Source organism: Trichomonas vaginalis, chromosome III (genome assembly GCF_026262505.1).
Source record: "Trichomonas vaginalis G3 chromosome III, whole genome shotgun sequence".
NCBI lineage: Eukaryota > Parabasalia > Trichomonadida > Trichomonadidae > Trichomonas > Trichomonas vaginalis.
In genome coordinates this window covers 4,406,135-4,421,902 of record NC_067205.1, presented here as the reverse complement: position 1 = coordinate 4,421,902, position 15,768 = coordinate 4,406,135, and the positions used below count along the sequence as shown (strand labels likewise).

The window sequence follows — 15,768 nt, the reverse complement described above, 5'->3', positions numbered from 1 at the left end:
TGTTTGATTTAATGAACCCAGTAGGTTCTATTTATACATCTATGGATGCAAGAGGTCCTCAAGTAATGTTTGGTGTTGGTGCATGGGAACAAATAGTTGACAGGTTTTTGTATTGTGCAAACTCTTCAAAGGAAACAGGTGGAAGTAAAACGATTTCAGGTGAAAATTTACCCGCACACAGTCACTACGTAGATTTGAGAACATCTCAAGCAGGTTGGCATAAGCATAGATATTGGGATTGGTCAGGAATGACAAAAGGTCGAGGATATGATGTTAAAGATGATGTTAAGTTTGCTATAAATTGTTACTGGGATGACACTCAGGGAGAAGGAAACCATACACATTTCGTTTCAGGATATACACAAACAACGGGACAAAGTAAAGAATACATGCCACCATTTATGACTGTATTCGCATGGTATAGAGTTCAATGAATGTGCTTGACCCAAAGGTCTGGGCTTACCGAATGAACTAAATATATTTTATGTCTGTAATTAATTAGGTAATGAAGTAATGGATGAACTGCAGAAATAAATGTTTACGTTAATGTTTACGTTAATGTTTACGTTAATGTTTACGTTAATGTTTATGTTAATGTTTTCAGGTTATTCAATAATGACTTATTTTTGAAGAACTGAGGGTGTCACCAGGTCACCATGTGTCACCAGGTCATTTAACTTCTCTGAAAAAATGTGACAACATGACATTTTGACAACAACACAGGTTATTCAATAATGACTTATTTTTGAAGAACTGAAGGTGTCACCAGGTCACCATGTGTCACCAGGTCATTTAACTTCTCTGAAAAAATGTGACAACATGACATTTTGACAACATTTACGAAAATTTGATGCAGTCCAAAAATAAAGTTAGTTTTAAAATTATTTTTATTTTTTTATTCCTATATAAATGACAGCAACAAACAACAACAGCAACTTTATCATTTCTGATGAAAAAGTTATTGATTCATTAGCTGAGGAATTAGTTGTGGCAGAAACTAAAACCCTCAACGAAAGAATTGGTGAAAACAAGATTGATTTACATAACTACCTCAAACATGATGGAGGAAGAGGAAGGAAAACTGGTACAGCTTTATTAGTAAATAAAATTTCAAATTTAACGATTATAGATGTTGATATCAATAAATCGTACAATGATGAACTTAAAGAAACAGTTAGAAAAGATATTTTATCAAAACTTTCGGATAAAGATGTTATCGTTAAAACCGCTTCAGGAGGTCTTCACATTTATTGTAACACTAATTTCTTCTATGCAGTTTCGAACAGAATGATTAAATGTTATTCCTGCAATGATTATGATATTGATATCATGACTTCTATGGATGATTCAAAGCGTTCATTAGTGGTTATGGCTGAATCAAGAGTTCGCAAGAATGCAACAGAACCAATCAATACATACTCATTCATTCGTGGAAGTTATGATTCAACATTAACTAGAACAGTGAATGATATATTAAATGATTTGAATATTAAGGTAAGAGTTGAACAGAAGAACGAAGAAATAAAGAGTATAATGAATGAAAACAAAGATGTAAACATTGACGATAAACTTGCCCAGAGCATAGTTGATGGCATCTGTGATTTTGAAGTACATAATGACGGTGGAAACATGAATTTAGAAAAAGAAGTTACATTATTCACACTGTTTCAAGCAATTAATTCGTTACCTAATCATTTAATTAATGAAGCATACGATAACGTTTATAACTTCTGCAGTTTAACAGAAAATGCTAAAAGTAATTTTGAAAAAGCACGTAGTAGATATGCACATTTAATGACTTCTCCATTTGTTTTAGTGAAGATTCTAAAACTTTATCAAAAGGAATATTATGATGAATACGTTTTGCCTTTATTACGTAAGCCAAAAATAACATTTGATATAAAACTTGATGACTCGTTTTTGATAACAGATATTAGACGCAAGGCTGAAAATCATCAGTATAAAAACAGTTCTGAAGTAATTGAGGATTTATCACGTGTAATTCGTTTTGTAGATTGTGGAAACAAATATTTCATTCAGAAAGATTACAACATACACGACAAAATGAATCAAATATCATTCGTTCTTCAATCAAACATGAAAGAGTCACTCAAAATGATTAAATTATTTAAAGAAGAAGGTAAAACCATAACAGCATGGGACGTACTATTAAATCAATTATCCTCATTAACCGTTAAGGGTGTTTGCTTTAAATCTGATTCCCCAGATGTTTTCTCAACGTTTCAAGGTTATAAATACAACATTCTCGAAAAACCAGATTACTCAAAAATTGAGATGTTTATGAATTTCATTAAAGAAGCCATTTGTGATAATAACGATGAAGTGTATAAATACCTTCTCGGCTGGATTGCATCAATGATTCAACATCCTGGAATCAAGAATGAAACAGCAATTATTTTGAAAGGACTTCAGGGAACAGGTAAAAACAGATTTACAGACATTATTTCTGAACTCCTCGCTGGTTATTCATGTAAAAACATTACTGAAATAAGTGAGCTAACGGGTAATTTCAACTCAGTAGTTGAAAATAAAATGTTTCTTGTACTTAATGAACTCAAGAATGTAGGTGAAGACAGACTCGCAAACTTCAACGCTTTGAAATCAATTATTACGGATAATGAGATTAGAATTAATGAAAAGAATCAATCCAGAAGAACTGCTCAGAATGTTGCCAATTTCATTTTCGTAACTAATAACGTCTACCCTGTCAAAATTGAAGTTGGAGACAGAAGATACGTAGTTTTAAGAGTTAATGGTAAATTCAAGGGTCAATTTGATTACTTCAAGAATTTGATGAATTCATGCACAAAGGAATTTTATGATAACCTTTTAACATATTTTATCAATTACGACCTTTCATCATTTAATGTACGAATCATACCGATGACTGAAGCCAAACAAGATTTAATTGAATTATCAACAAATCCTTTAGATGAATGGATAAATACACATTATGATGAATTGTGTGCAGGTATGACGTGTAAAAATGCTCTATTCTGCAAACCATCAGACATGAAAGACAAAAACTTTCAAATGAGTATTAAGGATAAATGTGATAGGAAACAGATAAGAATAGATGGTAAACAAACATGGTGTTATGTTTTGAAAGAAGAAATGAAAGGATTATATAAACAGGTTGAACCAAACGATAATGAGGCAGTATAAAGTATGATTGGAATTTATTTTTGCCTTCCTCTCGTGTTGTTGTCAAAATGTCATGTTGTCACATTTTTTCAGAGAAGTTAAATGACCTGGTGACACATGGTGACCTGGTGACACCTTCAGTTCTTCAAAAATAAGTCATTATTGAATAACCTGTGTTGTTGTCAAAATGTCATGTTGTCACATTTTTTCAGAGAAGTTAAATGACCTGGTGACACATGGTGACCTGGTGACACCCTCAGTTCTTCAAAAATAAGTCATTATTGAATAACCTGAAACCATTAACGATAAAATATATTTTTGGTCGTTAATGACAAATTTTTATCATAAATGAATACCCCACAAGCTCAAAATTTACCACGAATCATAACAAGGGAGGAAATGATAAAAATGATGCGAGAACTTGCTAAAAATAACAAACCACTAAAATTGAGAAAATGTGGTTATGCAGTAATGATGGAAAGAGAGATGTTGTCGAAGAGGAATAAAAATTAAATTTGGATTGAGTTTAAAAATTCATCTTTATTAAATTCATCTCTTCCAATCAATTTATTTATTCTATTAAATTCTTTTATTTTTGCTTCACTCAGTTTAAGGAATGAACGGTAAGTTTCTAATTTTTCGATTATTTCTTTCCTCTCTTTATTGTTTTCAACCCCACCATTGCGGCTTCTTTTTGTAATAGCATATTTTTGATTTAATTCTGTTTAGTTTCTTTTTATATTCATCGTCTGGACTCTTGACTGCTTTGTTGTCACTCATTTCTTACGAAATAAAAAAAATTAAATATTATTTAAATATAATGGAGTAATAAAATAAATCGGAATTTCTATTAATTTATTGTCAACTTCAACTAATGCATTGCCGTTAATATATCTAACAAATTCAGCTATTGTGTCAAATCTTCGTCTTCTTTTTGTCATTGATTTATCAGTTTTTCCATAATCGAGATGAATTAAAACTTTATTTCCTTGTTTAAAATTCATGAGCCCCGAATTAATTTGTTCACGTTTAACATCATTTAACTTTCCATTTGCTTTCTAATATATTCCCATTCTTTTGAAATATCATTTTTCATTTCCACCGGTTTCATGTTTATAGTTCTATGCCATGTATTATTGTAATAATATACTAACTGCTGTATGATGGAGTCATGATTTCCATCCCAGTATATCTGACCGTTAACCCCTAACGCATCTCTAAGAGTTCTCATTACCGCATCAACTATTTTATTATGAAACGTATATGGAGAGGATGAGAAGAAAAAATTAATTTGTGGGAAATAATGAGTCATAGCTGCCTGAAATCCTTTATCACCATCACCCCTGATATTATCTACTCTTTCATGATCTAGTAAGTATTGAATAGCTCTTCTTGTTTCCTGTTCTGTTTTCCCTTTCACCGGAATGCAATATAAATATCTAGTGTTAATGTTAATGGCAAATAAATAAGTAACGTTTCCTTTTGAATATTCCAGATGATCGATTTCGTATGAATATGGATATGGTGCAAATGAAGGGCGACTAAATTTTTCCTTTAACGGTTGAATTTTCGGGTCAATTGGTTTATTTAATATCTTGAAATCCTTTTTAAAATCTTTTTGCTTCTTTAATGTTTGAAATGGATATAATAAAGTGAATGATGAAGGATTAACTGAAGGAGGAGGAGGTACTGTCGTTGGAGGTTTTGGTGTTGCAAGTGGTTTAATTTTATCTGCTTTGATTTTGGATTTCATTCCTTCCTTCATTAATTCTGGATGTATTCTATTCATTTGTTTTAAATATTGCTGTATATAAAGGTTTGATATACTTTCCCGCTTCGAGTTTATGTTGAAGGATGAATTCCAAAAGTTGATCTTCATTTAAAAGTCGGGCTGAATATGGTTTAACTAATGAATCATAAATTAAAGCTTGTGCATCATTTATGGTCTGAAGGACCTGGGTGTTTTGCACCTTTTGTTTTTGTTCCTTTGGCTTTTGCGGCTCAGGATTATATAAATTATATAATTCATCAATATCTTCTTCTGTTAATACTTTATTTTTGAAATCTTTCAACTGTTTAAGCTGTGATTTAGTTTTTCCCTTTGAATATTCATTATTTTTAATTTTGTCTTTAATTTCAGAAATTATTTTATTATGATATTTCAAAATTTCATTTTTATAATATGGATAATAATATTCCATATCATCACCCGTTATATTGTTATCATATTTTTGGAGATATGCTTTTAAATCATAATAATCAAGAAAATTTTGATTAAGTACTAAATCAGCAATTAAATTTTTTAAATCTGTGTTATCCATTTATATAAAAATAAAATCAATGTTTTAAGGGTGCCCACCTCTTTGAATCATAGTATCAAAACCATCATTAACGGTTCCTTTTGTCTCTTCTGTGGTATTTTATTAAATAAATGGCATACAACATCCATTTTCACAACATACAGCCTTAGTGTGTGCTCCTGTTAATGCAGTCTTACCAATTTTAAGCGAGTCATTGACCCATTTTTAAGTTGTAAATTAATATTCTGACCATCAAATATCAATTTATCATTTATTATATCCAAATAATTTTTAGGTGTTAATTGTTTATTTTGTCGTAAACTAACACCTTTCATTTTTTGTGCAATCTTTTTAAAATCACTTCCATCAATTGAACCGTTGAATGATGTATAACACTTAGGACATAAAGCAACCATGTTATCACCTTGTTTCTCAATTGCTAAACCCAATAACTTCTTCTCATGTGCTTTTTCTTCAGCTTTATTCTTTAATTTAGGTTTAAATTTCTCATCAAAACAGAAGAAATCAAATGGTGCGAATTTGAAAATGTTTTTATCATAAAATTGTTTATCAGTAACAATTGCTTGAAATGCTTGAGTGTTAGGAAGATTTGGGTCGCCAGCGATTGCCCAATAAGATGAATCAGTATCACCTTCAATGAAATGAAAACGATTAACATTCAAGCATTTATACATAAAATCATAAATGAAAACCAAATACCAGTATTTTGCGTTATCTAAAGTGAAGAATGCCTCTTGTAAACATGTATCACATCTATAAAATCTATCTTTAAGCATCACTTGATATGTATCCTCACCTATTTCTCTTATGTTTTTAAACTTATTTGACATACATGCAACGCGTGCCTTTTGTGCATTAATTATTTTAGTCTTTGTGTAATTTTGTGTATTCATTGCATCGTAACCATATGATCCATTAAGTGAAATCTTGCAAAATAAACTTTTTCCTTTATTTCCTTCTAATTCAGCCTTTTGTCTTTCGTTCATAAATTCTTTCGCAAATTCATTAAAACAAGTGTTTTTAGTAAATGTTAAAATTGATTGAATGTCATCAATGATAAAATGAAATCTATCTATTAGATACCATAGATAATAAGAAGAAAATGGTTGATATTGGTTGTGTGTTGATGCTAACTGAGTTAATTTTCTCTGTTTCTGGTCAACTGGTAGATTGTTTGATTTCATGTAATTATACATAAAACTGCCAATTGTTTTTTCATCTGTGATAATATCTAAGTTTCTTATTATCGGTAAAAAGTTTATGTAATCATTAATGTATTTTTCATCAATGTGACCCTTTACTTCAGCCACGAATAAAGTATTTTTCTTCTTAATTATTCCCAGTGCTTTTGCTTTCTTTGTTGCTGTATCACAAATGATAACTCCATTCAATCTTCCCGGCATATACATTTTATGGTCAGTATATTGAATGAAATCATGAGGATTAGATGAAAATGATGAAGGATATAATGAATTAAAGTCAACTCCAACGAAATGAGTCATAATGTTGTTGGTGTCCTCATTTAATACAGTTTTAGTTTCTGGATTATATGAAAGTTTATTAATGTGCGTGATTCCTTTAAGATTAACACGATGTTGAACATTTGATAGACCACCAGTAATTCCATTACGGAGAATGTGATAAGCTTCAACTGAATCTAAAGTCATTGGTAAATTATTTTTTAATGCATAATTTCTTAAATTGATTCTTAAACGTTGAACATCTTCATCTTTATTTGATTTTACGACATTGCAATAACAACACATTAACTGACAATTTTCTTTGGTATGTGGTTTTTCATTATCGATTCTATCCAATGTTGGTTTATTTGCATATGTAAACGCTTTACCACACATTTTGCATTTAGATGAAAGGATTAAATCGTGATAGTATTGATAGTCATCCATTGAAACATTGTTTTTGGTATCTCTTTTCGCCTTTTCATCTTGTTTCTTATATGAATCAATTTTATATTTCCAATACTTTTTCGTTAATTCAAAACTTGATTCTATCTCTTCCTCAGGATATTTTTCATTAGGATTAAAGTCTTTATATGCTAAAGCGTAACGAATCATTGAAGCATTCGATGATAAAGAAAGATTATGAAGCATATCAATTTTATAAACAAATGTTTCTTCAATAATTTTATCAATTGGGTCAATCATAATTTCAACGTCTTTATTGCAATAATGAATAAAATATTCTAATCTATTCTTAAAATTTTTAGCATCATTGAGATATATTTGATAATCTGAATCGGATATTGTTTCTTGTGTTAATGCTGAATAAAATGAATCTTTCGTGAATGGTTCCTTTTTATATAATTCTTCTTCGTAATTCTCCCATGTGATGAATTGATAAGGGAAAAAGGATTTAACACGTGATTTATTGTTTCCGAAATCTTGAGTGAATTGGTCTAATGTTCCACCCGCTATATAATTTCTGATGTCAATAAATCTTAATTCATATGGACAGTTTGTTTTCTTTACTATGACTTGCTTAAATTGAGAAGAAGAACCCAGCATTGATTTTATCTTCCATTTTGCAGTATTTAAATCACGAAGAATTAAATTTAAATCAAACTTTCCCGAATTAAAACCAATGATATTCACTTTATTAAATTCTTCATCTAAAAGCTCTTTAAATGCTTCCTTCTGTTTTTCATTTAATGTATGGGACAAAGTCCCCGCCGTTTGCGGCTTCATTAATTCTTCATATTGTTCAATATTTGATTTAGCAACTAATGAACAGGTTGAAAATAAAAATTCAATCCAATCAGAGATGAACGAATCACTTGATGTTAAGCAAAAATTCCTCGTAAATGTTTTATCACGGTCTACGACCTCGCCGCTTTGCGGCTTTATTTTGACAGTTGATGATATCATAAATGGTTTTAAGTAAGCGTTCAAAGTTGCACACTCAGAAAGTTGTAATTCTTCTTTAGTCTCTAATGTTTCAAAGTCAAAAGTAATATAATATCTTGTTGGTTTATAATATTCCTGCAAATTATGTGCTAATAGCCATTGATATATCTTCTGTTTCGTGATATGTGGTGCATATGGTTGTTGTGTGTTTTGCAATTGAACGTCTTGAATTAATCTTCCATTATTTTCTTTACATTTCTCACAATGTTTTAAAAATCTTCTTTGGTTTTTCCTTTCCGGATCATCACGGATAGAATATACTTCTTCTTTGCAAAAGGGGCAAACTTTATATCCTGTGAGTGCTTCAACGTCTGTAATTCTGTCAGCGTGAAGTTTTCCACATGGACTCTGTGTTAATAAAATATTTACTGTTTCAAATTCTGGATCTATCATTATTGATTCCACTAATGGAAAGTCTACCTTGTTAATGTCTACGTCTTCTGGTTGAGGGTCACAATAATAAAAATCAATATTAACGTTTAACATTCTTGCTAACCTCTCACTTTCTGATGAAATGTCAAATCCTTCATATGCATCTATGGCTTCATTTAAATAACTTCTACGAGTTTTAGGATTAACACCATCAGGAATGTTATAGAAGTGTTTAAATAACCTTCTACCTTCGGCTCTTATTTGATTATCATTCATTTTAGCTGTTCCATTTTTATTCATTTATGTAAGAATAAAAATTAAAAAATAAATAAAAATAAAGTTTATTTTTTTTAAAGTCCGAGACTCAGAGAGTCCAGGGCTAAAGTCCATAAAATGAATTAAGAACACATAAATTTTTATCATCTGCGACGTGACGAATACATTTTAATTTACTCAAGAATGCGTACCCTGATACATTAAATCTAATTCCTGTCTTATTTAATTTCACAACTTTGAAAAGGAATGTATGAATAGCTATAAAATGATGAGAAGATGTTTTATGGGTTGCTTCCATTTTTTCTGAAATAAATGAATAAATATAATGTTTATAAGTTTTCATATCTTTTATGTTCTTAATAACGAATGGTATAGACCTTTCAACTTCGTCTTCCTTCGGTGCTGTTCTTTCATATGAAACATTATTGGTATCTTCAATAATGAAACCACAATCGCATAAAATTTTATATGTACCAATTGTTTCTTTTGATATTTTATCTAACAAATCAAAAACTTTATCAACACCTGTACATTTATTTAAATAATAATTTGTGTAAATATCATGGTCTTCTTTCTTAATCGTATTTGTTGCATATGTTACATTTTTCAGTGCTTTTTTGAATTTTTCAGAATCAAGAGGAGGTGAAAGTAATATACATGGATAATCTCCATCGTCAATAAACTGAAGCTTATGTTTATGAATAAATTTTGTGCCTTCTTCTGAAAGTGTTTCGTCAATATCACCATCTAATAAATTTTTAGTAGATTCCAAAAAGTAATTTTTATATCTTTCCTCATGTGATTTTTGAACTTCTGATTCTGAAGCTGGGATATTCATTAAACCCTCTACTTCATTCTCAGCATTTCTCAATTCACTAATTCTTTCATCTATTTCATTTCTTAATTGTTCCAATTTCTCAATCTCATCGTTATAATATTCATCTTGTTTAATTTTTTCTTCAAAATATTCAGGAGGTGTTTCAAGGCTCTCTGAGCCCAGGTCCTCTGGACCATAAAGAGGAATATTCTCCTGTTTTTCAACTTTTTTGGGATATAAATATCTCATTATAGCTTTTTTGTAATTGGTCCGTTATATTTAAATTCATTCAACAATCTGGAAAACTCTTTCACATTCTGCATATATGTTGGATAAGAACCGTCTCCAAAATTTTCTAAAATATTTTCTAATTCTGAATTAGTGAACTTTAAAGATTTCAATGAATTAGTTGTTATACTCATTTATTATAAAATAAAAAATAAAAAAAATAAATTTAACTTAGTTTTAATTTTACGTAAGAAGTCAATTTTTTATATACCGTCATTTGTAGGTATTATTTCTATCAGATAAAAATTATTTTTTTATTTAAAAAATATAATTTATTTTATTTTTTAAAATATCATCGGTGATATTTTGGAATCACATGTTCAGGCTTCAAATAATTTTCAATAAGAAATTTAACAAAATCTTTATATAAAGTCTTTTTTTCATTTAGTCTGTGAAATTCGTCACATACATCATCTAAGTATATTTCTACTATGCACGGAAATTTAATCTTTCCGACCTTTATAATAGGTTTTATATTTTGCAAGAATATATTCTTTGACTCCGGTATATAATCGTTTTTTCTACAAAATTTTATATATTCTTCATATGTATCCCTTTCCTTTATTTTAAGTTCTACATGTAGTCCATACACGTTTGGGCAATAATAGATATCAAAAATGAAAAATTTTCTATTTGTCATCTTTATATAAAGATAAAAAATATTTTTGATTAATAAGGAATTAATTTCATTTTATGTCTTATAATGTGCGCATATGTATTTAAAAGGCATTCATTGAATTGCTTTTCAATCTCTTTCTTTTTTCATCTTCGAATATTATATCATTTTCATGTTCGAAGCTTGTAAGTTTGTTATCTTCAAATATTATATTAGTTTCATATATCAAATTATGATATTGGTCATATTCTTTTAAGTGATAAATAAATACAAAATTTACGGTTCCTTTAATTTTAAATTCAAAATTAATTTTACAACAGCTTTGTGGATCAATTAGTAAATCAATCAAATAATGTTCAAAATCAGATATTATTCTTTTTCCATACATTTTATATTAAATAAAAAAATCTAACTTTATTTTTTCGGAGTTTTGTGACGAAGTGCGAATCTTCACTTCGTCAAAAATATATTCTTTTTATTAATGGTAATATAGGAATTGTAGGAATAAAAACTTTTTATAAATTATTCATAAATTTTTAAAATCTGCTATTCGGAAGTATGTTCAAAAATCATTCAATTATGTGAGAATTCTTACGATTACAAAAAAAGTCACACAACCCGCATTCATATACTACTAATGTGGGCATCAATAATTAATTAGTTCTTAAGGGTTTCATATGAACCATATGTTTAATATTCTATAACTTGAACTTTTAAAACAAGAAGTACACATAATTTCTTTAATATTATTTTATCAAATTTTATTTCTCGAAATATCCGTTCAGATACTTATTGATTTGATTGCTCTCAACAATCAAATGACTATCTTTGAGATAAAATGTCATAATTCAATAATGAGAAAAGTTTCATTTTAGCACTTCTTTCTTTTCTTTTTAATAGGCTAAAGTTCTTTATCCTATGGCAGCTAATTGTTATTATAATATGGATTATATTAGAATATTTGCTTAAAATTCCAGAAATATTAAACTTTGATGAAATTAATCCTTCAATATTCATTTGTAACCTTGTTATTAATACAAATAACGTTTCTAGAATCAAAACATCAACATTATATTGGGGTCAACAAGTTAAACAAGTTTTTTCTAAGAGTGAATACAAAATTTATTCATCATATCAATTAAATACAGATCTTGACTATGTTAAAGTTTCAACACCTCCATGTCCAGATTCATTTCGACTTATTTACTTGTTTATCAAAAGTTTAGAACATTTTGTTTCAGAAACGAAAGCGAAATGGTACATTCGAACTACAGAAGATGTTTACATAGACATATTTGACTTAAAACGATACTTGAAACATCTGGAATCTAAGTACAATCCAAACATTGACATCATTTACAAAGGTCATTTTATTTTAAGTGACAAATTTCTTCATGGTGGATCAGGATGGCTTCTTTCACGATTTGCCGCTAAAAAACTTTTATCTTTTATGAAGAAACATCGAATCAAAATTGATGACACGGGCGATGACTATCATATGAAATATTACATGTCAATGTTTAACATTTCAGACAAATCTTTCTATACATCATCATTTTATGGCTTTCCTTTATCAAACATTTCTATTGATCGATTATTAAGTGAAAACTTTGAACATCTTCCAGAATGTCGAGGTAAAGTTGAAAACAGGATTGACAACATCATTGTTTGGCATTCAGGACGACAAAATTTAGAAACTATTTTTTATGGTTCCAAATTCAAGAAAATTATCAATCCACACATCTACATCTACCAAAACAAACAATTAACTTCTGATTTATGCTTTGACTCTAACACTTCACTCATTCCACATTGGCTTGAAGATTGAAATATTATTAATATAGAAATTAAATAATTTCCCATATTTTTAGGTTAATCTCTTGCAAATTTTATTTAAAAAAATCACCCAATGTCATATGGGCCTAATTCTACTTTAAAATTCACCCAATCTATTAATAAAAAGAACATTTATAAAATTTTATTTATTTAATGACCAAATTGAAAATGATGAAATATGAGATATATCAAGAATGTTGTGGCATCGGTATTCATAAAAATTTACAGAGATGCAATAATTTTTCAAATTGTTTAATTTTTTTATGTCATTTTCTTCTTCAAATTTATTTTCAATTTTATTTACTGCTTCACAAAGTCTTGTAGAAAGATGTGGTAATTCGTTGTAGTAATTGTTGATTGAATTTGTTATTGTTAAACCTCCTGCTCGTCCATCATAATCACTATTAATGATTGTAGCTGAACATGAATAATAGTGTAAAAAATAAAATGTTTGTGTACAATTATTATTTTTGATTGAACAAGATTCAAATGTAACTGTTGCTGATGATAACCAAAAACATTGATTATTAGCATTGTTTCTAATGATATTACATAAATAAAATTGATGTGGACCACTAGAACCAGTACAAAAGCATCCTTCGTTTGCTTTGTTATCAATGAAAGATGATTGACTGATGTTATATTTCTGTTTTGAAACTATTTGAAGTGAAACATCTTGAATACATTTGTTATTTGTTATGTTATTTCGTGAATAACTAACATTTCCGTATTCTAAATAATTAGTTGAATATCCTACATTTATTGAATCTCCACAATCAAAGACTGTTGAATCTTGAAAAATGTTTTTGTTGTTTGGATTTGATTCTGATATTTTTGAATATAAAAATCCTCCTTCACTACCATATCCTGTTGGTAAAGATTTTGTGGCACATGTTCGATAGATAACACAACTTCCTTGATAAGAATAAACTGTGTGAGTTGCTTTTGTGCCATTGAATCCAGAAATAGAAATAAGAAGTTTTGTTTGATCACCTTTGTCTATATTGACAACAACACCTTGAATTCCATTGAATAAACATGTTGTAACATAATAATTTCCTGCTTCTGTTGGATTTAATTTTTTGTTTTCGGTGTTACTTTCAGTGATAACTTCATTCTCATAAAAAAGTGTCCATGTATCAAGGCTTGGACCTGAATAGAAGAGTAGTATCAATGATTGCTTCATTTTCATATAATTGATAAAAATATTTGATATAATTAGGTACAAAACGATGTTGAAAAAAACAAAGAATAGTTTTCATTTAATATTAACATAATATTATTGAAGTGTAAACAATGTATAATTAAAGTTGACATTTCATTATCATTATCAAGGGAAATAATCCCTTGAATTTGACGACTAAAACATTTTCGTCACTTTTTGGTATTGGATTTTTTTTCTCATTATTTTTAACTTTTATTGACACATCTAAAAAATACATCTCTCCACTAACTTGAATTATAACTCTACAATATATGTAATCGCCGTAGATTTAAAAAATGAAAATATTAGATTTAAAGTAAAGTAGAAAAATCTTTATTAATCAATAATATAAATTAATTTGCGTTATGGCTGTACCAAATTTCGAACTTAGATTGTTCTTTAACAAGATTTACGGCCTGTTCTGCACTAACTGATGAAAGTAAACGCTTAAGATTTGTACCCAAAACACCCTTTTCCTGAAGTAACTGTTTAAGTTGGCCCTTTGGAGAGTTGTCTTCAACTGGTTGATATTGCCTTGCAATGGTTGTCATAGAGTTCTCCATCAAGTTACCTGCAATTGCTGGAACAGCGGATGGACGTGGATGGGTGTTCTTCACTTTAACACGCTCGTGAGCTGCTTTAGTCTGGAAGAAGCCGACGTATGGAAGATCGCCATGAAGACGTTCAAGCATAGCCATTTCAATAGCGTTCTGTGCATCTTCCTTACTCTTGTAAAGAACAAAACCGAAGCCCTTAGACTCCTTAGTCTCTGGAACACGTTCGATCTTGAACAACTCGATTTCACCGAACTTAGAGAAGTATTCTTGGAACTCTTTATCGGTGACATCCTTGGAGAAGCTCTTGACATAAAGGTTACGACCATTAGTTTCTTCTGCAAACTTCTCAACTTTCTCTGTATGTTTCTTGATGTTGTAGAGCTCTTTCTCGCGCTTAGACATAAGACGGTTAACTTGAAGAGTGACACCAAACATTTCTTGGCCGTTAAGACCTTCGACTGCTTTAACTGCATCTTCGTGCAATTTGAAGTTGCAGAAACCGAAACCCTTCGAGTTGCCGTTTTCGTCTTTCTTAAGACTTGGATTCTGAATTTCACCAAATGGTTCGAAGATTTTACGAAGATCTTCGTCTGTCTTAACTTGGTCAACTGGAAGTGGTTTGATGTAGACGTTTGTGAAATCTTCATCTGGATTGCGTCTTGACTTGCGGTTGTAGTTGTCAATCTTGATTGGTTTGCCGTTGATTGATGCATCCGCAAGTTCAAGTTTAGCTTTCTCAGCGTTTTCTGGGTTCCTGAACTGGATGTAGCCATAACCACGTGACTTTCCATCAGTCAATGGAATCTTGCATGAAATGATTTCGCCAAAGTTAGAGAAAGCGTCGTGAAGCTGTGAAACTTCGATGCTTTCATCAAGACCGTTGATGAAAAGAGAGCCTCTGCCTGACTTGATGATGGCCTTTGTCTCTGTGTCGCACCAAAGAATACGGATTGGTCTTCCATCAAGCTTTGTATAGTTCAAGTTCTTCATAGCCTTAGCAGCTTGCTCATGTGTAGCGAATGTAACGAAGGCAAATGATGAGTCAAGAGTTTTATGTTTCTTGAGAACGATGCCGGAGTTTGGAATGATTTCACCGGATTCGGCGAAGAATTGTTTAAGGAAGCTCTCATCAATATCCTTTGGAAGATCACCAACAAAGATCTGTGTTGTGAGTGTTGCCATTCTGTTTTTTGATAGAAAGTGGCTCTCCTTTATTTTTGTAAACTCAATCTTGGTCCAACAAAAAAAGTTAAATATTTTGTTAGCCATAGTATATATAACATATTTTGAAATTTTATCAGAATTTTTTTTCAATGGGATGAAAATTTTGAATGAACCCAATCGAATATCAATTTATACTCCATATATAAATTCTTGATGACATAGATGATT

General features: G+C 29.9%; 9 protein-coding genes and 1 pseudogene across 10 annotated transcripts, besides 2 other annotated features; 3 read left to right on the top strand and 7 right to left on the bottom strand.

The window, feature by feature from the left end:
• Positions 1-11,167: part of a mobile genetic element that runs on past the window's edge.
• On the top strand, positions 910-1,622 carry TVAGG3_0640410 (Prim-pol domain family; the record flags this gene model as incomplete). The annotated part of the gene is made up of 1 exon (XM_051241238.1): positions 910-1,622. A coding segment is annotated over one exon (713 nt), but the record flags the coding sequence as incomplete, so codon positions are not given.
• On the top strand, positions 2,065-3,047 carry TVAGG3_0640400 (uncharacterized protein; the record flags this gene model as incomplete). Its single annotated transcript, XM_051241237.1, has 1 exon — positions 2,065-3,047. A coding segment is annotated over one exon (983 nt), but the record flags the coding sequence as incomplete, so codon positions are not given.
• Positions 3,675-3,945, bottom strand: TVAGG3_0640390 (annotated as a pseudogene). Its single transcript has one exon. A coding segment is annotated over exon 1 (271 nt).
• Positions 5,997-6,988, bottom strand: TVAGG3_0640380 (DNA/RNA polymerases family; the record flags this gene model as incomplete). The annotated part of the gene is made up of 1 exon (XM_051241236.1): positions 5,997-6,988. A coding segment is annotated over one exon (992 nt), but the record flags the coding sequence as incomplete, so codon positions are not given.
• Positions 7,009-7,603, bottom strand: TVAGG3_0640370 (DNA/RNA polymerase superfamily; the record flags this gene model as incomplete). The annotated part of the gene is made up of 1 exon (XM_051241235.1): positions 7,009-7,603. A coding segment is annotated over one exon (595 nt), but the record flags the coding sequence as incomplete, so codon positions are not given.
• On the bottom strand, positions 8,627-9,082 carry TVAGG3_0640360 (uncharacterized protein; the record flags this gene model as incomplete). Its single annotated transcript, XM_051241234.1, has 1 exon — positions 8,627-9,082. A coding segment is annotated over one exon (456 nt), but the record flags the coding sequence as incomplete, so codon positions are not given.
• On the bottom strand, positions 9,162-10,124 carry TVAGG3_0640350 (uncharacterized protein; the record flags this gene model as incomplete). The annotated part of the gene is made up of 1 exon (XM_051241233.1): positions 9,162-10,124. One exon carries the CDS (start codon positions 10,122-10,124, stop codon positions 9,162-9,164), a length of 963 nt encoding a protein of 320 aa, XP_051087820.1.
• Positions 10,813-10,982: a mobile genetic element.
• A 223-nt stretch (positions 11,168-11,390) lies between the features above and the next one.
• Positions 11,391-12,742, top strand: TVAGG3_0640320 (uncharacterized protein; the record flags this gene model as incomplete). The annotated part of the gene is made up of 1 exon (XM_001303263.1): positions 12,230-12,607. The coding sequence occupies one exon, from the start codon at positions 12,230-12,232 to the stop codon at positions 12,605-12,607; it is 378 nt and encodes a 125-aa protein (XP_001303264.1).
• A 15-nt stretch (positions 12,743-12,757) lies between these two features.
• On the bottom strand, positions 12,758-13,807 carry TVAGG3_0640310 (uncharacterized protein; the record flags this gene model as incomplete). Its single annotated transcript, XM_001303264.1, has 1 exon — positions 12,758-13,807. The coding sequence occupies one exon, from the start codon at positions 13,805-13,807 to the stop codon at positions 12,758-12,760; it is 1,050 nt and encodes a 349-aa protein (XP_001303265.1).
• Positions 13,808-14,172: 365 nt separating this feature from the next.
• On the bottom strand, positions 14,173-15,595 carry TVAGG3_0640300 (RNA binding; the record flags this gene model as incomplete). Its single annotated transcript, XM_001303265.2, has 1 exon — positions 14,173-15,558. The coding sequence occupies one exon, from the start codon at positions 15,556-15,558 to the stop codon at positions 14,173-14,175; it is 1,386 nt and encodes a 461-aa protein (XP_001303266.1).
• Positions 15,596-15,768: the final 173 nt, after the last annotated feature.